The following is a 26,408-nucleotide window of genomic DNA, read 5'->3' on the forward strand; positions in this document are numbered from 1 at the left end:
CATCTGTCTTGATTGGTAAAACTAGTTAGACTCAGAATCTCTTTGGGCAGTGTAGTCCTGGTTGCATTTGAACTGGTAATGGTCAAGAAGTTTTCACTGACAAGACCTTTCTTTAACTTAAGGTAATGATCAAATTGAGGATGAATATGGGCTGAGTAGCATATATCTGAAGATTTTAACCACGTTTTGATTAATTATCATATAGAACTGAGATTCTCACTTGACATCAAAGAGTTAGAGAAGCTGATTATTAAAGGAATCTGTGACCCATTCATACAGGAGAAAAGCCCTGTCTTCCTCTGTTTTTCTTAGGAAACCAGGAAATGAGAAATGGTTCTGTTTTATCTACAAAGGCATACAGTCATTGGTATGAATTTATGTTACTTGCTCATTAATGTTTTGCTTTTAGGTTGAAGATGAACCAAATAAAATTTGTGAAGCCGACAGAGTAGCCATTAAAGCTAACATAGTGCACTTGATGCTTAGCAGCCCGGAGCAGATTCAGAAGCAGGTATGTGAGGCCCTGCTTGTTAGGGGGCTTGTTTGTAGAGGTTTCGTCTAATTAGTGTCTTTCCACCCTCAGTTAAGTGATGCCATTAGCATTATTGGCAGAGAAGATTTCCCTCAGAAATGGCCTGACTTGTTGACCGAAATGGTGAATCGCTTTCAAAGTGGAGATTTCCATGTTATTAACGGAGTCCTTCGTACAGCACATTCTTTATTTAAAAGGTATTGATATGTAAATTGATATTTTAAAAATACTTTTTTCAGGTGTTTTTGCTTGTGTGTATTTTTGTGACTTGTCATTCTTTTATAATTCTAGAATAAGAACATAAGCCTCTTCATTATCATGTTTGTTTCTTATTAGGTGTAGGATGTTTATTTCATATTTCCCTGTTACTTAAAAAATACCTGATCTTGATAAATTGTGCTTGAATTCCCTTTTTATTTCAGAAAGCTGTCTGGCCATAGATTTTTGTCTAATCTAGCCTTGAAGACCTAAAGTCAGTTAACAAAAATTTGTGAATTTACCTATTTTACATTGATTTTTTTGTTGTTGTTGTTTTTTTTGTGATTTTTTAGATATCGCCATGAATTTAAGTCAAACGAGTTATGGACTGAAATTAAACTTGTTCTGGATGCCTTTGCTTTGCCTTTGACGAATCTATTTAAGGTATGCAATAACATTTTGGTGGTATTTTTTAGTTACTTAATATTTTAAAGAACTTCAATATTTGTATAAATTTTAAGAGATTGCTTTGAAAGCTTATTTGATAGGTCATGGTTTACTTTTAAAAACTTTCAAACCTATATCTAAATAGAGAATATGGTATAATGAATTCCCATGTATTGACTGCATAAGTTTAACAAATTACTAGCATTTTGTTTCTTTTTACTTTGTTTTATCTTTTTGATTTTGTATGAATAGTTAAAAGCAAATCCCAGGCATCATATTATTTCACTCAAGTATTTGTGTATCTCTAAAGGAATAGGTCTGTATTTTGGGGTCTGTATTTTGATTTGACTGTTTATGGAATTTAATTTATATACACCATTGTATAGTACATAAGCAACTTCCCTAAACATGTTCTTCATCTTTCTGAGAATCCTTTAAGATTGAAAAAGAAGTAATGTCAACCTTTTTTTTTCCCCCGATAAGGAAAGAGGAGAGTTTGGTCTCACAAACAATAAAAAGAGCCAGGCCTCAATAGTTTTTCTAACTCGAGAAAAGCATCTTATTTCCTGTTTTCAAAAAGGAAAGGTTATGTGATTGTCACAACTTCTAAATTATAGAGTATGTACAGAATTTTTCATGGTTAGGATATCTTACTGATAGTACATTCTTACTTTCAAAAATAAAATTGGACAAAATGTGATCATTTTTTTCACCTGTTGGATTGGCAGAGGTTTTTTTATTTCTTTTCAGTGACGTTAAAAGTTTTAGCCAGGAACAGGTAGAACTGGTCGGGGGATCTTTTCGCCAGAGTGCACTGAAATGAATACTAGTGTCCTCCCCATTGGATTATAAATGGTACTAGCTTTCTGGAGTTTTGACATTTCAATGAGAAAACCATAACATTCGTATTTCCTGACTCCAGGATATAGTTAGCAACATTTGTTGTGTGTCTTTTACATAATAGATGTGCACGAATTACCAAGACCTCTTATGTATATTTTCTCATTTGATATATATTGCATAGGTATTACTCTTAATTACAGATAAGGAGATGGGGGCTCTGAAATAACTTAACTCAGAGTCATGCTCATGCGAGTAAGAGTCTGGGTTGTATCTAGATCTGTCTGGCTTCCAAAACCCTTACTCACAGCATACCATTCTGCATTGGTAATATAGTTCTAGAATCTCAGACTCAGAAAACTAGAAGTGTGTGTACAAAGTTTTGTAGATAAACATGTTTATTGCAGTAGAATAACAAATAGTTGCAAACAACCTAAAGGCCAGGTTGCAGGAAATTATTTAATGAACGCATATGAAGGCATTTAATAGTCTTAACATTTAATACTTACATATATACACAAAGGAGAATAGAAGGATCTAGTCTAAAATATTAATATTGGACTTTGCAGTAGTGCTACTATGGACAGTTTAAAATATATATACTTTTAAAGTATTTTTCAAAAATCTTAAATGAGTGCACACTGCTATTTAAAAGCCAAATTTTGGAGAAGGTATATAAATATTGAGTTGGCCAAAAGGTTCAGCATAGTACAAGGTTTTTTCACTAAGGTTTACGATACACTGAAGCCATCTTCCTAAATTCTTTTCCAAGGCCACTATTGAACTCTGCAGCACCCATGCAAATGATGCCTCTGCTCTGAGGATTCTTTTTTCTTCCCTGATCCTAATCTCAAAACTGTTCTACAGTTTAAACTTTCAGGTAAGTTTTATTTCTTGCTTTTGGTTCTTATTCTTTGATGTCAAATGTAAAGTTTTTCACTTGATAAAGACTTCCTTGCTAGCATTGATTTCACACACCCCCCCCCCCCCCCGCCCGAAGGATAAGTATTAGTTGTTTTGTTTTGTTTTCTGATTCCCCCCACTTTTTATCTACAAATTCTGTTCTATTTTATAGTATAGTTCCTAGACATGTTAGTGGGTAGATGTTTCATAGGGAAAAGTAGCATTCTCTTAGTATAGTAAGTTAGGGAAACCCCACATCCTAAATGACTGTTGGGGTGTCATCCTATATTCTATTTTATTGAAGACACAGAGCACATTCTCAGGCCTTCCTCTTGTTCATTTAAGTGGGTATTGACGCTGGGGGAACCCTGTTTTGATTAGAGGCCTCTGGCTAGGTAATACCAAAAAAAGTTTATAGCTTTTAATGGAAGCATATCGGGTAGACAAAACAGGGCAGAAGCAGGCGTGGGAAAGTATAATGAACCAGAACCTCTGTGTTTCACAGGAAACACGGACACAATCTCAAAGTAGAAAATGCTTGGTCACCCTGTTGCTAGTGAAGTAGTGGCCTCCAGTCATTGTTTCTGTTCTTGAGTCAACAAGAGTCAGGGCTTCAGGACAAGAAGGAAGTCTTACTGGTATAGATTCCTATACTGAGATTTAAGAGGAAGGATGTGGCCTTTTCGTTGACTTTAGCCAGAGCCAAGTACCAGACTTAATCATCCCAACATTACTCCCTCATAGTGGTAGGGACAGCATTCCTAAAAGGAATAGATAGAATGAATAGGAGATGAATAGCCCAAAATGGCATACCTTCATTTGTGTCCACCTGGACAGCAATTTGAGAAATTCTTAAAGGGTACCACTGGGTTTTTTTGTTTTTTTTTTAAACACCTTTGAATTCTACTTCCTAGAAGTCAGGTAGAATGAGGTGCTTAATAGTTTGTTAGTCACGAAAGCCTAATAAGTAGGAAGGAGGCATAATCTTTACCCTTGGGGGATTATTCCTCATTAAGAGGGCAGCACTGTGCCACAGGAAATCAGTAACTGTATCAGCCAGTGAGCCTGACTTGGTGGTCATCTTAAAAACACTGCAGTAATTCAGAAAGGAAAAGAAATGTATCGGTAAGCACTGTGTTGGTGTAAGGGAAGTCTTTAGCCTTAGCTTGACCTTAAAGGAATAAGTAGATTTACATTGGGACAGGAAACAGGCGGCATCATTTGTGATTGAAAGCTTACGGAGACAGTCAGAGTGGTTTACTCAGCTGCCAGACCCAGCTGGAGCAGCAAATTCTTGTCAAAGTAGATATTGGTTGACACAGCTGAGAAATGTGGACTTGAGTCTATAGGCATGTGGAAAACATTTGCTGTCATGGGGAAAACTTATTCAAATATAATAATAATTTCAACCCAAAGTTTCAAGTCACCATTTATTCTTTAGGATCTCCCTGAATTTTTTGAAGATAATATGGAAACTTGGATGAACAATTTTCATACTCTTTTAACATTAGATAATAAGCTTCTACAAACTGATGTAAGTACTATTTATTTCCTAAGTAGGCTTTTTTAAACTAAGAATTATTTGAAATACAATATTAAATGTCAATTATATCTCAGTATTTTTAAATGTTAAAAAAGAACTATTTGAATACCTCTGAGAAGATTGGAGAGAGGATAGTTAATTCGTCTTCAGAAAAATGTAAGTTGAGAACATTTAGCATTGTGTTTATTTATTTACTCTTGCATTGTTAATAGATAAAATTCTAAGAATGCAAGTAAAATTTGATTATGTGGGATGTTCCACATTTGATTATTTATAATGTGCAGAATTACTCTTATAGTACTGACTCAAGTCACAATTTACAGGTAAGGCTATTTCATTACATTATTGAAAGTAAGTCTTCAAGAATATTCACATTGTGAGCATTTTATGAAATAGAAAATCACTTGTCATTGAAGATAGTAAGAAAACTTAAACCTTTGTAATAACAGCCTCTCTTGAAAAAGTCATCTACAGTGCGGGAAAGAGGGTACATGAAAGTTGGTAATGTGTGTAAGTTTCTGATCTGGGTTTTGTAATAAGCGCTTTTCAACATAATAACACTTCTGTGTTATTCATTTGCTTATTTATTATTATATTTATGATTTACTCTTTCTCAAGAAACAAAAAATGTAAAAGGTAATATAGTAAGAATACTTCAACACCAGATAAAAGTTACAATTGGTGATGCAAATCTGTTTGGGGAGTGGTGTACAGAGGGAGAATATTACTGTGGGTATACAGCACATTTTACCTGAGATTTACAGAGAGGATGCAACCAAGAAAAGGGTTCCTAAAAAATAACTTCTTCAGTCCACTAGGGAAGAAAGCACCCCCTCAGAAAACAAGCTTGTCTTTACACTTAAGTCTAAAGGAAGTTTCTCACACAGGATTCATTTAACTGTGTGTCATCTGTGATACTTATGCTTTGAGGAGCTGTACTTTTTGTCTCTTCTCAATTTGAGTTCTTTGACACATAATATAGCTCAAAAAGTATTTGTGGATTGCTGCTGTATGTCTTAAGGATTATTTTATCAGTCACTGTCATGGTTGCGAGTGGGGCTGGCAGACTTTTCCTGTAAAGGTCCCGGTATTTTGGACTTGTGTACTATATACTCAGCTCTGCAGTTGTAGTTGAAAGCGGCCATGGGCAATACTATAAGTTGTATAAATGAAAACAATGAGTGTAGCTGGGTTTTAGTAAAACTGTACTTCAGAAACTAGGCAGCAGCTTGACCCCTGCTTTAGGTGGTTGTTTAACATTTTACAGTAAATGTGAAAGTGTTAGTCACTCAGTCCTGTCTGACTCTGCAACCCCATGGACTGTAGCCCACCGCGCTCCTCTGTCCATGGGATTCTCCAGGCAAGAATGCTGGCCATTGCCTTCTCCAACATTTTATAACCAAACTATTATTTGTGAGAATGTTATAGTATTAACTTATGGGGAAGAGAGCACATTTTAATATATTTGAAAATGAGAACCTTTTGAGAGATAGCAAGACTACATTAGAAATGGAAGTGTGATATGATTGATGTTTATTGCTCAGATTTTTTTAGAAGTATATTATTTTCAATTTAATATGTAAATATTTTGTAATCCAGCAACCGGAAGAAAGGGCTTTATTTAATTTGAAAACTTCTGATAACTGTTCTCATTGATGAATAAATAAGAAGCATTTTCATATTTTATTTATTTGAAAGACCAGGTAAACAAATTTGCAGTGGCATAGATGTGTTTACAGCACTTTGAATTTATAATTTTTGAAGAGTTTGGCTACTCTCCGTGTTTATGGTAGCATTGAAGTTGTATGTTTGAGTCTTCTGTTTTCTCTTATGTGAGGATGAAGAGGAAGCAGGCTTACTGGAGCTCTTAAAATCGCAGATTTGTGATAATGCTGCACTTTATGCACAAAAATACGATGAAGAATTTCAACGGTACCTGCCTCGTTTTGTCACAGCCATCTGGAATTTACTAGTTACAACAGGTCAAGAGGTTAAATATGATTTGGTAAGATGATGGTGGAGACAAATAATTAAGGCATCCCCCTCCCTCCCCCGTGAAGTAAATGATTCAGTTTGCTCTTAAATATGCTTATTTTTGTGTTTTATTCCAGTTGGTAAGTAATGCAATTCAGTTTCTGGCTTCAGTTTGTGAGAGACCTCACTATAAGAATCTCTTTGAGGACCAGAACACGCTGACAAGTATCTGTGAAAAGGTTATTGTGCCTAACATGGAATTTAGAGGTAATTGTGGAAAGCTTTTTCAGGAGATTAGTTAAAAGCTCATTTTTTAAAAGAGTAAATTAGTGTTTAAATTTATGTTATTGTAAAATTAACTTAATTAACATTGAATTAATGTTAGTGTGAATTTAAGAAGTCTTCTCTGTGTTGCTTTTTGTAACAAATTCAGTCTGCGTTTTATTGGATTTCGTATTTTACCAAGGCAAAAGCTATTTTTGAATAGCTGACTTGAGACTAGAAGTGATTGATAACTTTTAAATACAGAATTGAAGCCCACCTAGTTCGTGCTTTAAGGTTAAAATAGTCCTAAGAGTCTATTTGTATAGGATGTCTTTCTTATGAGTAAGAAGAGCAGTCATTAGATCATTCAATCTGGAACAGACTGAGGAAATAAAAGTGTAACATGGGGTTCTATTTCCTTTCCTTTTCATAAAACCATATTTAAAGGACAGATCTTTATTCTGATACTGTCCTACTTGTTTTGGTGTTGAAGTGACTTTTCTGAAATAATGGTGATGGTAGTGGTTAGGCGGTTGTTTAATGTCTTTACTTGTCAGAATGAAGAGCTGGCCTCCCTGGATTGATCTCCAGCACTTGGGAAAGTTGGTGATAAAGTGCAGTTCTGTGTACGCTCACATTAGAACAGTGAGCCTGTCTCACAGCTGTGTAAATTACCTGTTACCTAAGCTTTCTGGGTAGCATTTACTGCTCTAAGAACAATTAGTAAGAGTATGTGAAATAGTCATTGGTTGGGAAAGAACACTTCGCGGTAAAGCACGGTGGTTCCACATGCTCTTCTGCATACCCAACTGTAAAGCTAGAATGACCTGCCATGTCTTGTAAGAGGTGATCTGAAATGTCATCTTGCTTTTGCAGCTGCTGATGAAGAAGCCTTTGAGGATAATTCTGAGGAGTACATAAGAAGAGATCTGGAAGGATCTGGTATGTTGATTTTTAACTGTTGGTCTCTTAGGAGCCAGTGTTAAAGTAGCTCTTTTTTTGATAGTTACGAGGAAGTAAGGGAGTCAGGGTAAGTGTCATTTCAGCTGTCTTTCTCTGAGAACTGTTTTCCTTCTTTAATTTGTGCATGGTAAAAAGCAGCCCTTATATGAGCTATATCGAAGTATCAGATGTTGAATCATTTGTCTTCTCTTTTTTTATATACTTATTAGTATTTATCATACTATGATCTTTTAGTTCCATTATCATTTTTTGTTTGTGGGGAGAGAATTTTTTTTCATTATTTTTTGTTGCTTATAGCTATCAGATGGCAATTTGTTTTCATATAAACTTGATCAGTTGGTTGGTGGTTGCTTCTTTCTCCCATGATGTATTTCCCTTTGATTTTGTAGATATTGATACTAGACGCAGGGCTGCTTGTGATCTAGTTCGAGGATTATGCAAGTTTTTTGAGGGACCCGTGACAGGAATCTTCTCTGGTTATGTTAATTCCATGCTGCAGGAATATGCCAAAAATCCATCTGTCAACTGGAAACACAAAGATGCAGCCATTTACCTGGTGACATCTTTGGCATCGAAAGCCCAAACACAGAAGGTAACTCTTTTCAGTATATTTTTGTTTCCAAAACATAGTTGTCCTTTAGCACGGAAGTAAAAAAGAAGTGATATATTTCTGGTTATATAGCCTACTCTGCTAGATAATGTGTTCTGATTAGAACTCATAGTCTCCAGAAATGACTTTATGTTGATGTATTAATTACATGTTTCTTATAGACCACAGTATAAATGATACACTTGTTTCTTTAGGTGACACTCAGTATAGGAGACTTGCTAAGCTTAAATTTAGCTGTTCTTTAATTTAGGGAAGTTTCTTTATTATCTATTAAACCAGTCTAATTTTTTTTTTTTTTTTAAACCAGTCTTATTTTATATGTAAGCAGCTTATGTTTTGAAGTATTTATCTTTAACCTGGTTTTCTAAAGCTGCCTAAATTTCCATTGTGGTAGATTTATACAGGTAGTTCATGTTACTGTTATGAATGTTTTTTAGCATGGGATTACACAAGCAAATGAGCTTGTAAACCTGACTGAGTTCTTCGTGAATCACATTCTCCCTGATTTAAAATCAGCTAATGGTGAGTTTTGTGAAATGTTTTTAATACAACTTACAGTGTACCTGTAATTCTTATGTGCACTGTTATTTTAAACTACCAAATGAATGCTGTCGTGGCTCTATATCATTCATGATACTGAAAACAGTGGCTCCTATCCTTGCAGTTACGTCTGTTGGATAAAATTTCAAACAACCGTTCAAACACCTTGCCCAGGTGAAATTAACTTTCCCTAAAGAAAATGTTGCTTATATAGAAGGAAAAGAGGAACAAGTGAGACTGAATTGTCAATCAGTTTTGTTATCCTAATAATTTCACACTAGAAATCATACTTTGGTTTTTGTTTTCCTTCTCATTTAAAAAAAAAACTCTTGGGAATTCCCTGGCGGTCAAGTGGTTGGGACTCTGTGCTTCACTGCTGAGGTGTCCCGGGTTCAATACCTGGTCAGGGAATTAAGATCTCACAACATGGCCAAAAATAAAATAAAACTTAAAAAAAAATGAACTCATAAAAATGAAAGTAAATTTAAAGCACTTGAGATTAATAGATGCTCAGGATACTTTCATATGTTTATAAAAGTATGTTACAAGATAGATGTATTGTGGAAATTTTAAAATCACTGAACAGTAGGGATAACATAAAGAACTTCCATGTTACTACTAGCTTCAAGAGTTTTTGACAGTTGGCCAATATTCTGTCCCTTTTGCTAGTTAGTGTACTTCCCACTGCTCGTGTAAGCTCATCTAGAGAGACTTGCTCCTGATTCAGAATAGCTCCAGTTCTGGGAAAAGATACTGTCATTATTTCCCGTGGCCCAAATCATTTTTGTTCAATTACATAAGTAACGTATGTTCCTTTGTAGTGAAAATTAAACATAAAGGTGAAAAAAATAAAATTATTCTTAAACTTACCAGAATTAATAGTTGTGTGGTAGATCATTATATAATTAACTAAGCTTTAATTACTTGACATTTGCTTACCAGAACCATATTTTTAAAATCTGATAATATTGTGACTGGTTTGAGAGTAACAGTTAAATAACTGACTTTTTATTTCTTTTAATAGTAAATGAGTTTCCTGTTCTTAAAGCTGATGGCATCAAATACATTATGATTTTTAGGAATCAAGTAAGTAGCTTTTCATTTATATGTTACATGCCACTTATTCTCTTAAGAGCTTTATTGTATACCAGCTTCTCTTCCCTTCTATTGTGCAGTCATATTTGGTATCCACATCTAACAAAATTAACAATATCTCCTTCAGAACTTAAGATACAAGGCCGTGATTACTTTTTCTTAGTTTCTCAAAAATATTGTTTACACATTGCTTATGGTTGATATGTCTCATGTCCCTTAGTTTACAACAAAGGGGTCCTTCTTCCCCTTTCCTACGCCTTTTTTTTTTTTTTTTTTTTTTAAAGAAACCAGTCATTTATCTTGTAGAGTTTCTCATTCTGCCTTTGGCTGATTGCATCCTCAGTGGTATAATTTACCTCTTGTTCCTCTGTTCCCTGTATTTCTCATGTGAGGTTAAGAGTGATGATCACATTTTTTATTTGAGGTATAGGTAACCTTAATATAGAATTCACCATTTTTAAATGTATAGTTGTGTGGTTTTTAGTATGTTTATTCTTTTGCACAACCAACATTACTGCCTCATAGATTAATTAATTACCAATTTGAATGGGGAAAACGGGATACAAGTTTCTGTGTTTTTCCCCTTTATAAGTTCAGAGTAGTGAGTTTGGTACCTTACCAACCTCCAGAGGACAAATGGGATTTTTTTTTTTTTTTTTTTTTTTACTCTCTAGTGCCATCTTTGGCCAGTAGGGGCCCCATTATGTAGGGTTTTGTATCTTCTTTTCTTTTTTAATTGGAGGATAATTGCTTTATAATATTGTGTTGGTTTCTACTGTAGATCAGCATAAATCAGCCATAGGTATACATATGTCCCTTCCTGTGTTTTCTTGACATAAATTTAGTAACTTTTTAGCAGCAGCTTTTCTTTGATAATATGACACTATTTCAGGTTCATCTTGTATATTTCCTGTCCCAGACCTGAGTTTGCTACCCTTGAAGGTGGGAAATGTTACTTAGAGACCATAATCTAGATGCTGGGGAAACTGATTCTATGCTTTTTCATGAAGAGATCCGGGAAATAAATAATACCAATATTATCAACAAAGTAGTACTAAGTGCCATTTGATTTCTTTGTGTATCTTATATCCTTAGCATATTATCCTATTGGATGGATAGTCAAGAAATAACTGTTTAAAACAACTTGAAATTATTCTGCATTTTTGCTACTAACTTGATAAATAATTAGATTCATACTTGTGTTTTATTTTTCGGCGGGAGACCTGAGAAAGGTTACTTTACATGCCTCCAAAGTCAGGCAGGGTACATTCAGAAAGGTCTAGCTTTCCTCCCTGTTCCTTCTCTCTTCCTAAAGGTAACCATTTTTTACTGAGTTTTGGTTTGTTTCCATTATTTAATTTTGAAAATATAACCTACAGTTGTCCCCTATCTATTTATATATTTCCCGCTCTCCTATACAGAAGAGAGTTTGCTAAACAGTTTTTCTGCGTTTTTTCTTCTTTGGCTGCACCACATGGCTTGCGGGATCTTAGATATTCTAAAGTTTTAGAAGTTTTTAATGAAGAGTAGTATGCTTATGTTTATGCCTCCCCTCTCACCTTTGTTTTTTAAAGAAGAGAAAATGAGGCACAAAGAGCTTGAGTGATTTTTCTAAGAAACTTGCTAGTGGAAAGTATAGTTCCTAAGATGAATTAAATCAGTCTGCTTATCCATGATTTCTTTTTTACCCTAAAGTCATAGCTTCATGCTCAGAGCTAGAGAATTGGTTGGAAAAGTGAATGTGAGTTGAACCGTTGCATGGAAGAAGTTTTGATTTCTCACCTGTATCCTATCATCTCCATTATAATAGTAGCTGGAAATTAGAATCAGATTCTAACTGATTTTTAAAATTAGGTTCTAACTTTTTAGAGTCAGCAAAGCATTCTCTTCCAGTTGGCTTTTACTCAAAGACGGCATCAGTGAGTTATGGCATACATATTGTTGTCTTTTTCAGGTACCAAAAGAGCATCTTTTAGTCTCTATTCCCCTCTTAATCAATCATCTTCAAGCTGAAAGTATTGTTGTTCATACTTACGCAGCACATGCTCTTGAGAGACTGTTTACTATGAGAGGGCCTAATAGCGCCACTCTGTAAGTATTTGACGTGTATATTTTTTCATCTTGGGGTGGCGACCATCGGTACTGGTTAGAGATAGCTCAGTGTATTCATAATTTCATTAGAAGTTAGAAAAATAAATGTGAATATTTCACTCATTTATACAAATATGTCTCATTCCAAAAGGATTTGAGACCATGCCAGAGTAGCTATGTTACGACAGTAAAGTTAAGTGGAGGAGATTGGAGCAAAGGAAAATAACTGGGGTGTGAGGTTAATAAACAGAGGTTTGTCAGAGTATAGTATAGTAAGGAAACTCAGAACTTCTTTGTGGAATCCTCTAGCAACCACGGCAAAGAGAGAAACCTGGTGGGTTAAAATGTCCATAATGTCTGTGAGATTAAAACTAGAATGGTGATTCAGAAGGCATCTCAGAAGCAGGCCTTGGTTAAGGGAATACTGTGCAGTAGCCCTTTTACCTGGCTGTTCTTGTCATCTTACTTAGTGCTGAGACGAGACACAGCTGAGTGAAAGTAATTCTCTGGGTGTCAAGGTAGTGGCTCTTGAGGCCTATTGCAAGGATAAAAAGGGGATTGGATGGTCTGAGTGCCTTTCAGACCTTTCTTCAGCAGTGTTATTTCTTGAAAACTGAGCTTTGGGTTAGAGATGGAAAGCATTCTGGGTTCTTTTCTTCATCAAGAACTTGAAGTCCAGATACACTCAGTGGCTAGTTAAGGATTAAATGGTTATCCTTTGAGGTGAGTTAAGACAGTACTGTCTTCAGGCTCAGAATTTATGCAGAAAAGAGTTCTGAACTTGCTCTACCTCCTGGAAAGCTAGGTGATTGAGAGTACCAGTTCCATTCTCAACATTGACAGGTGTAAACTAGTGATGACCTCAGCAGTTTAGACAATGTGGGTTTGCCTGGTTTGGGGTTTGTTTAATTGTGATTGGTCTCAGACATGCCTTCTTAGGAACTTAACATGAGTACATGTAAAAGAAATCTTTTCGTAAGCGGTGTACCAATTGTCAGTGGTGGGAGATGGCTCGCTTTATGCCAAGAAGTGTGATTTAGTAGTTGCCAAGGGTATTCCAGAGTGACACTCAAGAGTTGGTGGTGACTGAAAGCTGTTTTTTCATCTATAGCTTTACAGCTGCAGAAATCGCACCGTTTGTTGAGATTCTGCTAACAAACCTTTTCAAAGCTCTCACACTTCCTGGCTCTTCAGAAAATGAATATATTATGAAAGGTAGGCCATTTCCCTGGTATACAGACTCTAAGCATCTAATCTCATAGACTGCAGGGGTGGTCAACACTGAGTTGTAGTTCAGGTTATGTTGAGAATTTGGTAGGTTTAGATATTTTTAAATGAAAAATACTGTTAACAGTGTTTTCAGAGAAAGTTTTACCCTAACTTGATATAGAACTCCTCTTATTAAACCATTTCAAAAATAAATAAATAAACCGTATCAAACTCCTTTTTTCTTTTCCTTGACTGACACTCGAGGGCAGAGATGAGCTGGGACTACATTTATTGACAGCATGCTCTGCTGGGTCTGGGTGTGAAACCTGGGTGTGTCTGATGGACCCCACACAGATCTGCCTTCATAGACACCACTGCCGAGGAAGCAGGCAGCTAGCTGTAGGCACCTTTGCTGTGTTAGGGGAGTGTCTTAGTAACAGTTCTGGGACATTCCAAGAGTCCAGCACAGTTTATATGACACATAGGAAATGGTTTGGAGAAGGAAATGGCAACCCACTCCAGTATTCTTGCCTAGGGAATCCTGTGGACAGAGGAGCCTGGTGGGCTGCTGTCCATAGGGTCGCACAGAGTCAGACACGACTGAAGCGACTTAGCAGCAGCAGGAAGTGCTTTTCGAAGAAACTGCTCCCAGTGCCTCCGGCTTGGTCGGTCAGAACCCTTAGGTGGTTGGGTGGGTGTATATGCATGTGTTTCTGTTTGTAAGTGTGTATCTAGGTATATTTGTGTTTTCAGCACTGTATTTCTCCCAACAGTGATGTGTAACTACTGTTGTTTAATGTCCATTTTTTGAGGCAGCCGACTGGTCCGAGGTCTTCATTGCTGTGTTCCTAGGGTGTGCAGGAGCATGTATGTAGTATGGAGCAGCTTCCCAGTAAAGACTGTTGTATGCGTGAATGCAGGGATTCTGTGCCAGCCCAGTGGAGGGACGCTAATCCACCCTGTAACCTCGGCTTTCTAGCAAGTGGTGTCTAAGCTGAGCTGCAGGATAGGGGGCGGTTAGCTACTTGCAGGGCGAGCCTTTGGCATCACAGCAAAGTTTAGGAGGAAAGAGGATAGCTTTCTGTCCTGTGTGCCTGGCATGTTGTAGATGGTCTACTTAGTAACCTTCTATTCCATTTGTGTAGAAACAGCCATCATATAGTTTTAGCCTAATGTATTTATCTCTGCTGCCCAGTGTTTTTTGGGTGTCTGTTAATGAACAGTTAATTTCACAGTATGGGCCCTCTATCGCTTGCTGTGTATTTCTGGATTTTTCTCAGGCTCCTCGTCTCTCTTTTGTGGGAAGATGGGCAGGTGGCCTTCTGTTTCAGCTTGTGGTGGGTTGTGATGTTTCCAGGGGACTGTAGGTAAAATCCCATGCCACTGGTTGCTGGTGAAGGAGACTCCCTTCCACACGCTGCTCCCTGCGTCTGCCTCCTGCTTCGCTCACCTCCTCTTTACCTGCCTCTTTAGTCACTTCATTGTTTCTTACTGTCCCTTAAGCCTTCTGGAAATAACAAATAAATAAATAAATTTTGTTGCCTGATTTTAGAAAGAAGGGAAATTTTAGATTATTTTTAAATGTAGAGAGCTATCTGAGGGTTGTTTCAGAGCCTTAAAATTTTATTTTATGAATCAGAAGACTCTTCTCCCCCAAGAAGTGTTATCCTGAGGCTTAATTACACTGTCTCTGCTCTTGTATTTTACAGCCATCATGAGAAGCTTTTCCCTCCTACAGGAAGCCATGATCCCCTACATCCCTACCCTCATCACTCAGCTCACACGGAAGCTGTTAGCTGTCAGTAAGGTAACAGAGCCAGTTTTCAAAGTGCGGTTGCTTTTTAACCTAAATGCTTCAAACTCTTTGAGCCTCAGAACTCCTTGGCAATCAGTCGGACAGGGAAAGATCTATGAATTCTTCCTGACCAGCAGTTAATATATGATTCTGAAAGTGTGGGGTGACATAGATTGGAGACATGGCAGCAGTCACCTCTAAGTGTAAGCTCAGAAACTTTAAAACGTTTTATTCTCACTTTCCAAAGTAACGTGTTCATTGAAGAGAATTGAGAAAGTACAATCTGAAATAATCTTAGATGGAAGAAGTAGGCTTTGCCCCAAATGGACACAAAAGAGGCTATTCAGATTAATGTCCTTTTGTGTCTCTTCTTTCTGACTCATTTCCCCCAAAATAAAGTTCACTCCTTCTTTGATCAAAAATTTTACAGATATTTTGATCCATATTTAAATATTAATACCAAGTTTTAGAAAAGAAAAATCTGTTTAAGTCCAATAAAATTCATGTGTAGATGGTTATTGTTAATTATTCTATTAAAAGGAGATGAAGTCCTAGAAAGTATTAGGGAGACTTTGAGAATACTGATCATTTTTCCATTGAATCCTGGGTAAGTGTCTAGGGCCTACTTGGGTTTTGGGGAATTGAGAGAAAAGAGAGTAAGGTGTCTCCACTTTCACCTGGCCCTGTGCTGCACGTTCATCTTCAGTTCCTCAGCTTTATATGGTAGCCTTCAAGAGATTTTGATTGAAAGCGAAAATTGAAAACCGCTGGTTTGAAGGATTGCTACTGCAGGTGTAGGCATACTGAGGCCTGCAGAGGTTAAGGTTTGCCTGAGGTCCCACACCAGGCCAGAGGCAGGGTCGGGCCCTATATGTCCCAGTTCGTCTCCTCCATCCCTGTTACAGCAACGGCGCTGGGGGAGCACGCAGGCCTGCAAAAGTCCCTCATAAACACTGGGAGCTGGGGTTTGTGCGGTCACCTTCCTGTGCCTCTGAAGTATTTCTCATAAGTAAACATTTGCCCGTTAAAAATAAAGTCCATACCGGCATTAGTATTACTATTTCATTTTCTGAATTTTCAAGTCACTATAAAATTTTAACATCTAGGCTTTTTAGTATAATTGGTGTTTTTCTTCTTAATAATGTTTTCAGTAAGGTTAAATGTGTTTTAGGTAGTGAATTACATTATTAGACATAAGCTTTTTATTTATTTATTTTTTTCAGAACCCAAGCAAACCTCATTTTAATCACTATATGTTTGAGGCAATATGTTTATCCATAAGAATAACTTGCAAGTCTAACCCTGCTGCTGTTGTAAATTTTGAGGAGGCTTTGTTTCTGGTGTTTACTGAAATTTTACAAAATGATGTACAAGGTAGGTAAAGAAAGTTATTTTCTTTCTGGTTGATTAAAAATTATTCAAGTGATTATAAAATGCAATCTGCCTAAGAGATATGTGTCTTTTGCGTCAGGGCCATTAATTCTGAAGCTGAAAGCTGTTTTTACTTTTATCAACAGAATTTATTCCGTATGTCTTTCAAGTGATGTCTTTGCTTCTGGAAACACACAAAAATGACATCCCGTCATCCTACATGGCCTTATTTCCTCATCTCCTTCAGCCAGTGCTTTGGGAAAGAACAGGAAATATTCCCGCTCTAGTGAGGCTTCTCCAGGCGTTCTTAGAACGAGGTTCAAATACAATAGCAAGTGCTGCAGCTGACAAAATTGTGAGTCAGATTTATTTTGATATAACTAACTTTTAAGATAACTGAGAAACTAGAGATGGCAGATTCTTTTTAATTTTTAAAAAATTTCTTAAAGTGAACTTACTATAAAGGGAATTAGTAGAAAATGTTAACATACATTTTATTAGAACTAGGTATCCCTTAGTTATTTATCTCTTTGGTAGAAACTTAACATTGAGGGCTTATTATTTGGGATTTTTCCCCCCCTCTATACTTCAGAGGTAAGACAGAGAAAATGCTATTTAGATAATTAAAGCATGCACTCTTTTCCAAAACAGATCACCTGTTTAACTTTCAGAATAATTAATCCTTGCCTCTTTAACTAATTATTATTTAATCTAATTTGTTGTAGCCTGGGTTACTAGGTGTCTTCCAGAAGCTGATTGCATCCAAAGCCAATGACCACCAAGGTTTTTATCTTCTAAATAGTATAATAGAGCACATGCCCCCGTGAGTATGAATACAGCTTCATTGTACATTTAATTGAGGAGTCCGTTCGGGACTCAGAAAAATGCTGGATTTATTTTGTTGCTTTTTTGTTCAATTCTTCAGTGAGTCAGTTGACCAATACAGGAAGCAAATCTTCATTCTTCTGTTCCAAAGACTTCAGAATTCCAAAACAACAAAGTTTATCAAGAGTAAGTAAAGTCATTTGAGTTTTCCTACAGAAAATTTTTATCATCTATAAATTTTATATATAAAATATTTTAAGATGCTTCTATTCTCTAAACTAAGTCATTTTCAATATACTATGCTCCAAAGGTTAGCTTGTAAGTTTAAACATCAAAATATTTTTAATAGAAAAATCATAAAGAAATATAAATCAGAGAGAGACCATATGTAAACCTTTTGTCCCTGTTGGCTCAGATGGTAAAGAATACACCTGCAAATGCAGGAGGTGTGGGTTTGATTCTTGGATCAGGAAGATCCCCTGAAGGAAGTGGCAACCCACAGCAGTATTCTTGTCTGGGAAATCCATGGACAGAGGAGCCTGGTGGGCTACAGTCCATGGGGTTCGCAGAGTCAGACACGACTGAGTGACTAATGCTAAGTTGTATTAAAAGGCCAGTATTGATGCCAAGCTATTTGGCAGACTTTGACTAAATTGCTTATTTAATGCAGTCCTCTGTATTGATACTCTACATCTCCTTTCAACAGGTTTCTTAGTCTTTATTAATTTGTATTGTATAAAATACGGGGCGCTAGCACTGCAGGAAATATTTGATGGTATACAACCAAAGTAAGTCTGCTTTTATTATTTATCATCCTGTTTTCAAAAACAAAATGTTTTATAGATGGCTGTATAGTTCTTGACACAGTTATAATATCTTTGTGGTTTCCAAAATATCCTTGTGGGGGGAGGTTGGGCTGTACAGAAAATACCTGCAAGCATTTTTCTATTCCTAAAGGTCCCTGCCCCTGCCCGCTGTGTTCTTTACAGCCAGGGCTTTATGTTGTGTGAGATGTCTGGCATGTCTCCAGGAGCCTCCCTCTGTTAGGTCAACAGTGGTTTTTCAAGTGAGAGTAGTTTGGATCAGTGAAATTTTGCTCTTGACTTAGTATATATGCATTAAGAATACAGTTAAGCAGCATTACCCATTTACTAGGGAAGGAAGGCAGTAAAGTAATGATGGAGAATAACTTCTTGAAAAAACTTTATAGATATCTGTAGTAAATCAAAAATAATTCCCGATTGATTGAAATGTGAAAAAGGAATTAACCTGAGAAGTACCAGAAAATACATTTTCTAGCTACAGGAAGTCATGCGGAGCGGAGCAGCTTCACTAAGTGCTCGTGGCATTAAACTAGCAGGGTCTTTCCAGAGAGCGAAAATACACACTTGTCAGAGATCAGAATGTCCATGTGCCTTAATATTTACCATTTCCATTTCAAAGAATTTAATAAGATAAATTCTTAATAACAGAAGTACAAACTTAAGAATTTTATACCATGTAGAATTACAGAAAACTTTAATTCCAGGATGTTTGCAACAATAATCATTGGCCAAATCATTTTTTTTAAAATACAGCTTTTAACATTCACATACTTAGAGGTATGTAAGCATAGAAAGTTGGAAAGTTTATAATCCAAAAATGTTAAAACTGGTTATTGCTGGATGGTGAGGTGATAGTGATTCTTTTTTTCTTCTTGCTTATCTGTGCTCTGATTGTTAGTTCAAGATACGGCTTTAAAGATTTTCCTTGAGCGTGGCTTAAGGTGTAGTATTCACAGAAGATGGTGGCAGTTGGTCAGAATAGCAGTTTAATTTTTTTAGATCTCTTTCTTTCTGTTGACCAAAATTAGCAGCCTTTTTTTGTATTTTATTATATTCCTAAGGAGTCACTGAGTGTAAATAAGTTAGACTACTGTAATTAAATATTGAGTGAATTTATTTTGCTTTGATTAACAGAATGTTTGGAATGGTTTTGGAAAAAATCATTATTCCTGAAATTCAGAAAGTATCTGGAAATGTAGAGAAAAAGATCTGTGCTGTTGGGATAACTAAATTACTAACAGAATGTCCCCCAATGATGGACACAGAGTACACCAAACTATGGTAAGTACTCCATTCTGAAGTTTTTGGAAATTCCAGTTTCCTTCCCCTGTGATAACAAAATTAACCAAGCTTATTCTCTTGGGGGCCAAGAGAATTGGGTTTTGACCTCAGCCTCCTCTGTAGCTACCATCAAATCCAAGACATGACTTGTGGATTCTTCTGGACCTAGAAAGGTTTTGTTTCCTGATTATTTTTATTTCTTTTGGCCATGCTTAACAGCATGTAAGATCCTAGTTCCCCCAACCAGCGATCAAAATTGTGCCCCCTGCAGTGGAAGCGAGGAGTTTTAACCACTGGACTACCAGGGAAGTTTGGGGGGAAAGTCATGGACCCCTTAGAGAGACTGCTGAGAGTCCCTGGTCCAGGTGATCTCTAAGGCTTTTACACAGTCACTGCATTAAACTGGCTTAAGTCTTTAAAAGGAGAAACTGAATAGGCAGAAGGCCTTAACATGCTGTGCTTGATGTCTTGCTCCTTGATGACCTGGCTTTTCTTGACCCCTTCCTCTCCCTTACGGTTTCAGTCAGGCAGCCTCTTACATCAGATGATCTGACAACTTGAAGCTTATTTCTTCTAACTTAAAACCATTGAATCTCCTCAATTTGACTTCACACACATGGCCTTCCAACTAGCCTGGGTCACACAGCCAGCACTGAAAGTTCTGGGCAAAGGACATAGGCATGCTATGGCCCAAAGAATTGAAGAATGCTTTCCAGTTAGACAAAATCACTGGTGTCCGTCTTAATCTCAAGGATCCCTTATTCCTCCTGAGACGATGAGTCTATAGTTCGTGTCTCTGAAGACATTCCTCCTTTATTAATAATTTAAATCTTCCGAGAAGTTACTTAAATCTTGTCATCTTCCAATCCAGGACTCCTTTACTACAGTCTCTGATTGGCCTATTCGAGTTACCTGAGGATGATACCATTCCTGATGAAGAACACTTCATTGATATAGAAGATACCCCAGGGTACCAGACGGCCTTCTCCCAGTTGGCGTTTGCTGGGAAGAAGGAGCACGACCCTGTGGGTCAGATGGTGAACAACCCCAAGATTCACCTGGCACAGTCACTGCACAAGCTGTCCACTGCCTGCCCGGGGAGGGTAGGTGCCTTTCCCTCAGAGAGCACTCCTCTTCTCTGGGCGAGTCTGATTCACTCACAGAGCTGTGTGGGCAGGCACTGAAGTGCCTGTTTCCCTTGTTCAGCACAGTCGAGCTCAGGTAGTCACAGGCAAGGTCTCTCTTAAGTGATAGGCTCTTTTTTCCTTTATGATGTGCAAATGATTTTAGGAGTAAAGACAAAGTGGAGGATAAAACCCTTTGACTAGAAATGTATTTATTTCAAAGAATGAAGTAATCCTTCCATTTTTAAAATAGAGGTATTAATGTTTTTAAGTGCAACATATTCAGAAATAATGGACCATAGATTAAATATAATAATGGTTTTATATTGCATTAGCCAGAAACAGTCTTACAAATTGTCAGAAAATCTATATTTTTGGTTGTTTTATTTTGGAAAATTTAGGACATAACTTAGTGTAATAAATACTCATGTTTATTACAGACCTTCACTAAGTAATTTGAGAGCAAGCCTTAGGCATCATGTCTTTCACCATGAGTACGTCATGAGGCATCAGTAACCAACGGGACTTGATTTAAGCAGCCATAATACCACTATCACACTGAACAATGAAACAGTAACTCCTGTGGGTCCACGTTTTAGATCTGTCATCTGTTTCCCGTCTGTAGGTCCCCTCAATGGTGAGCACCAGCCTCAATGCAGAAGCGCTCCAGTATCTCCAAGGATACCTTCAGGCGGCTAGTGTGACGCTGCTTTGAACTGCCCTCTTTGAACTGGCTTAGTCCAGAATGGCTTCTGAGGACATCACGTAGGCACCTGAGCACAGCTGCATTAAAACAACGCGTGTTCTTTCTGAACTTGTCCATTAAATGTTGTTTTAAGCTGAACCGTGAGCAGATTAGTTTTGTGTGATCATATTGAGTGACTTTGTCAGTTTGCAGCTACAAAGGCAAGCATTACTAGCTTAGTGTATGACATTGATTTCAGCATTTGCACTGTACTGTTCTGACAATTCTAACATTTTGACGGACACTGACTGTGGAGACACTTTTTCTGTTACTGAGTCCTTTTGTTTCGAGGCTGTTGCCATTCGTATTTCTCTTGTCCTTTGTGTTTTTGTCTGTTTCCTTAAGCTTTTACTGAAAATGTGAATAAGCAAAGAAATCACTTGTGTAACTTACCAAGAAGTGCACATTTCATAGTTTTAAATCTGTAATCAGCAATAAAAAAAGTCCTAAAATATGTATCCAAGAACATCTTCAGGGCAGGTTTCTGGTGCTGATATTTTTATAATGAAGAATTTAAGTTTTTCCTCTCCTGGACTCCATAAAATCCTAATTTCTAAACAATTCACCTTCAGATTACCTAGTCTTTTTTTAATAAGGGAAAGGGAACATCACTGCAGGTTTGAGGCTTGTGTGTTAGAGAACTTTCAACTAGCCCAGTTCCTGGTGGCAACGTGAACCTTGGGAAGTGGTTTCCTCTGAGTTGTGAAGCCAGCAGAGCATTTCTTCCCAAGGCTGTTGGGACTGCTTTAGGCGGTGCCGGTGTTTGCCCCTGTTACGGTGTCTGTCTTCTCTGCAGGTCAGAGGTTCCTTGGAACTTTCTGAACCATGGCATCTGTCTTGGCAAAGACTGCCAGCCTGGCTCCTCCCTGGACCGAGTCCAGAGTTCCGTGGCCTCTGTCTTTAGAGGATAAAGAATCAGACTTACCGACGTGGGGAGGCGCAGTTTTTATAAAGGATGCGGGTGTCTGTTTAGTGCAGTTAGACCAGAATCTGATTCTGTACAGATTATGTGGTTTTTTTTTTTCCCCACCTGACTTGAATGCTTTATTTTCTTCACGTTGGTTTTGTTCTGTTGCTTGAGAGATTTCCAGTTTAATCTAGTTTACTTGTACCTACCAACCTAATTATTTTTGATCTGAGTAGTAATGGAAGCATTAAATCATATTTACTATGTAGCCAAAGTTGTCACTGGCAGATGAATATTGAGATGGCATTGAGATCTGTTTTTAAACTATGAGCATGATCTAGTACAGATGAAGCATCTGAAATGGCAGAGTTGGTGCTGCTTTGGCGCTTGGCGGACCTCTGGTTCTGAGCTTGCTAAAGCTGCTGGGTAACAGCTGAGTGGGTGCTGGCAGGTCAGTGTTCTGGAGGACCCTGGTTTCAGCGTCCTCATCAGTCTTCTGAGTTTGAGTTCTGAATTTCTTCTTTGGTTAAAATGAATGAAAGACCATTTCACTTTGTGACTGCACCTCTTAAAATAGTTCTTGAACAGGAAGGCTGGTACTTGCATTCTTTTTACTATAGCATAGTTCATGAATATTTTGTTAAAAATTTTTTTTAATGTTTAAAATTGAGATTTCTTACTGCATCCAAGACAGTTTTTATATCTATCTTTATTAAGTTTAAAAGATGGGAGGCTGGAGTTGCTGTGGTGTGTTTTCCAGAAGTCTCAGTGACCGTTCCTCAGTGGTGGTGCCAGTTGTCTGGGTGTGTGAAGAGCTGGGTTTAAATCACATGTCTGCCACTGAGGCCGTGACCTCCACGGTTCTATTTCCTCTTCTGAAAAAGGAGAATACCACTACTTACCGTCAGGATGGTTTTAACAAATCAACATGGTAGTACTTAGGAGAACCTGTAGAGGACTCGTCAGTACGAAGCTGTCAGTTAGTTGAGTTGTTTAGGTTGGGGACGGGAAGACGAGGAGTCCTGGCCTCGGCAAAGCCCTCTTCTCAGGACGGTTGTAGACACGGGGCCATTGTCACGGAAGAGTTCTTCATGAGAGTCTCCTGCTGGACCCAGTGATTCTCCCGCCGGTTGACCATATCTCCTCTTTTATAAATGTTTTCCTTGTGGCAAATACAGGAAAATATTTTAACAATTAAAAATCATTCATATTCCTACCTTCAAGCATTTTTATTCTTTCCTAAGCAAAGTTTAGATCATTCTGTAAATAAACTTTTATAAGCTTTTTAGAAAAACCTTTTTACCATTTAAAACATTTACTTGGCAAATATAATTTTCAGTGGTTATATAGTTTTATCATTTGGATATATCATTACTAAATTATACAATCATTGTTAGGTATGTAGAGTTTTTATTTTATGAACCTTGAAGTAGACCACCTTTTAGGCCAATCTTCATCTTTTTCCTGAAGGTGGAATTATTGGGCCAGTTCTCCTGTGGGAAAGGTGTTGCCAGGTTCTGACACGTCCTTGCCCACACTGGGCATTACGTCGTTATTTGTGGGGCACAACGGATCCGGCATTCAGTCAGAATGTTAGCTGCATGTGGTAAAAGTCTAATAATAGGGCGTCTAGCTCAGCTGGTAAAGAATCTGCCTGCAATGTGGGACACCTGGGTTGGGAAGATCCCCTGGAGGAGGGCATGGCAAGCCACCCCAGTATCCCTGCCTGGAAAGTCCCACGGGCAGAGGAGCCTGGCGGGCTACAGTCCACGGGGTCCCAGAGTGGACACGACTGAAGCATCTTAGCACATACGCAATCTGTTAACAAAGGTGTGATTTGTGAGGCAAACACCAGCAATGTTGTTGGCGGTCTCTCCACCCTGTTGGATTGTGATCTTTCACTCCGTTTCAGAAAACCTGAGTGTTAGCTCTGCAACCCAACTCTTGATTATTCCTTGCTCTCTGCTCCTTGGTTGAGAAACGTGACCTACATGTGTCATGTGCAACAACGCAAGATGGGTTTGGGTCCACCCTGGTGTATTCTTGGTAGGAGCATTGAAATCCAGTGAAAAGAATGTACAAGGCAGTTTCCTGTGGGTCCTCTCTCTGAGCTAAGAATGCGGTGATAGACGAACACGCTGCCCCTGGGCAGGCAGCCGCCCTCATCCACCCACCCTTCTCGGGTTGCTGTGTGATAGGAGACTTTTAAAAGTTAGAAAAGTCCACTTTCCCCCTCTAATAAAGTTGATGATGTGAAGGCAAAACGTGGCAACATGGAAGGAAGAGCAGAGTAGCCACTGTAGACGGGTCAGGGAAAAGCTGCTCAGACCTGACAACGGAAGGACTGGAGAGGCGGCGAGCGAAAGGGGGGGTTTACCTTGTACTGGAAGAGGATCCGGCTCCTTGCAAGCAGTTGAGAGTCAACCCTTCAGGGTCTAGAGAGGGAAATGCTGCTCCAGGAAACTGGGTTTCTCAGATGTTCCCTAAGACAACAGATCCTAAAGGGTCTCCAGGTGGGTCCGCAGAGCAGCGGGGAGGAACCTAGCTCCCACCGGGTCCCGCCACTCAAGACAGCGGAGCTGGGTGTCCTCGGAAGGCGCACAGCCCCTCAGCCACAGCTGAGCTGAGGCCAGCCCCAGTCATGATGGTAGGTCTCAGGCTGCAGTAAGTCCTTGCAGAGAAACCTTCCCAACGAGAAGCCGGGGTGAGGGCTGGAGGCAACAAACGAATGAGGCCAACTGCCACAGGCTGAGCATTCCAAACCCCCGTCCTAACAGGCGGCTGAGAACACGGCCTCCCGTTCCAAGGATAGACGGGCTGAGACAGTGGCCTATGGAGCCCACAACAGTGAAGCCAAAGCTGTCTGTCCTATTTAATTTGTGTTTTTGTATCAGGATAAAAATCACTAGCAATGTCATGGTCTCGCTGCTCAGGACACTAGTTCTAGAAGTACCTCTACATTACCTGGGACCTTATTAGAAACGCATTCTCAACCCCAGACCTACTGTGACAGAATCTCTGGGAATGACACCCAGCAGCCTCGAAACAGTCTCCCCAGGGAGCGGATGCTCATGCCCAAGCAGCTCAACAAGGACTGGATGAAGTAAAGTAAAAGTGAATCAGAAAGACATGGCGTGGCAAAAGCTGTGGACACAGTCACCAGAGTCTCAACATTTTATGGCCTCAAAAGGGAGAAGGGATCATACTTAAAAGAGGGAAAGAACAGTTTTGCATAAAGGGTGGCAGACATCGCTGCTGTGGCCGACAGAGCCGCAGGCCTTGGGGCCTCTTCCAGAAGTCATCCGTTCCCTCCCACTGAGCTGAGACGGACAGGAACTCTTGCTCTCGTGGCCCTGTTTCTTGGGAGAGGCTCAGACATGGATGAGGGTCTGCGTCCCTGAGAAGAGCTCTGAGCGTGGGACAGGACAGAATGAGGGAGTGCCTGGGAGGAGGCAGGAAGGCTCCGAGCGTCCAGCAGGGAGTCGGCCAATGCCTCAGCCCCCGAGCGGGGACTCTCGGAAACAGCGTCAGCGCCTGGGCTGCAGGACAGTGGAAGGTGCTGACCTTCCAGCCCTGCACGCTGGGGAGCTGCTTCCGGTCAGTGTCCACCCTTTACGAGGTGATCTAGTCACAGGCGCTCTTCACAGCACAGAAGACTCAGCCACACAGAACCACCATCCCCCGGGCTGTCCCTCATCTGGGGCCTCCGCTGAGGGCAGCGATGACAGACCACTGCAGAAGGAGCCGGGCCGGGTCTGGGGCCACTTGGGCGGGGATCTCGGACGGACACTCTAGGCCTGGCCGCCACCGCCCCCCACCCCCCTTAGCCATCCACCATTCCGGAAGTCCCGGTCCTGGGCTGTGGAGGGTCTGAGCATTCCCAGGTTTCTCAGCTGGATTCAGCCTGGTTTACACTGTTCTTTGTGAACCCAAGGAGCCAGTCGACAAAATTATCACGGTCCAGAGAAGCGTTTGCAGGTATGCGTTCTGAATCCACCAGGTGAGCATGCGCTCGGCGCACAGGACAGTCACATCAGGCAGACAGACCCAGGCCAGGGAACGTGCACAGAAAAGCGAAGGCCCGGGGGAATCCTAGGCCACTTCCTGCGGAAGACTTTGGCAGCTGGAGCCAATACACAGCTGAGAAATCAGCCAAGGGACTTACCTGGTGGTCCAGTGGTTAAGACTCCAACTTGCCGTGTAGGGGACACAGGGTCGATCCCTGGTTGGGGAACTAACCCAACCAGGTTAGTTGGGGACCCCACAGGCCCAGGAGCAACTAAGCCCGCAACTAAGCCAGAACCAGAGAGTCCAAACGCCGCAATGA

At 39.2% G+C, this 26,408-nt stretch overlaps 1 protein-coding gene across 2 annotated transcripts in view; it reads left to right on the forward strand.

Moving 5' to 3' along the window:
- The window catches only part of CSE1L (chromosome segregation 1 like), a 34,678-nt gene extending 13,405 nt beyond the window's left edge, over positions 1-21,273 (forward strand). For both annotated transcript variants that reach the window (XM_043480671.1, XM_043480673.1), the window contains exons 4-25: positions 410-511; positions 584-729; positions 1,084-1,174; positions 2,790-2,897; positions 4,362-4,454; positions 6,301-6,468; positions 6,575-6,704; positions 7,578-7,643; positions 8,054-8,256; positions 8,712-8,796; positions 9,839-9,900; positions 11,864-12,000; positions 13,112-13,215; positions 14,919-15,016; positions 16,228-16,378; positions 16,522-16,730; positions 17,101-17,198; positions 17,301-17,386; positions 17,907-17,988; positions 19,159-19,305; positions 20,177-20,408; positions 21,055-21,273. In XM_043480671.1, the coding sequence (XP_043336606.1) occupies positions 410-511; positions 584-729; positions 1,084-1,174; positions 2,790-2,897; positions 4,362-4,454; positions 6,301-6,468; positions 6,575-6,704; positions 7,578-7,643; positions 8,054-8,256; positions 8,712-8,796; positions 9,839-9,900; positions 11,864-12,000; positions 13,112-13,215; positions 14,919-15,016; positions 16,228-16,378; positions 16,522-16,730; positions 17,101-17,198; positions 17,301-17,386; positions 17,907-17,988; positions 19,159-19,305; positions 20,177-20,408; positions 21,055-21,144 (2,688 nt within the window). In that variant the 3' untranslated portion in view covers positions 21,145-21,273. The remainder of the gene's footprint in view (positions 1-409; positions 512-583; positions 730-1,083; positions 1,175-2,789; positions 2,898-4,361; positions 4,455-6,300; positions 6,469-6,574; positions 6,705-7,577; positions 7,644-8,053; positions 8,257-8,711; positions 8,797-9,838; positions 9,901-11,863; positions 12,001-13,111; positions 13,216-14,918; positions 15,017-16,227; positions 16,379-16,521; positions 16,731-17,100; positions 17,199-17,300; positions 17,387-17,906; positions 17,989-19,158; positions 19,306-20,176; positions 20,409-21,054) is intronic.
- Positions 21,274-26,408: the final 5,135 nt, after the last annotated feature.

The sequence above is a fragment of the Cervus canadensis genome, chromosome 10, assembly GCF_019320065.1.
Source record: "Cervus canadensis isolate Bull #8, Minnesota chromosome 10, ASM1932006v1, whole genome shotgun sequence".
NCBI lineage: Eukaryota > Metazoa > Chordata > Mammalia > Artiodactyla > Cervidae > Cervus > Cervus canadensis.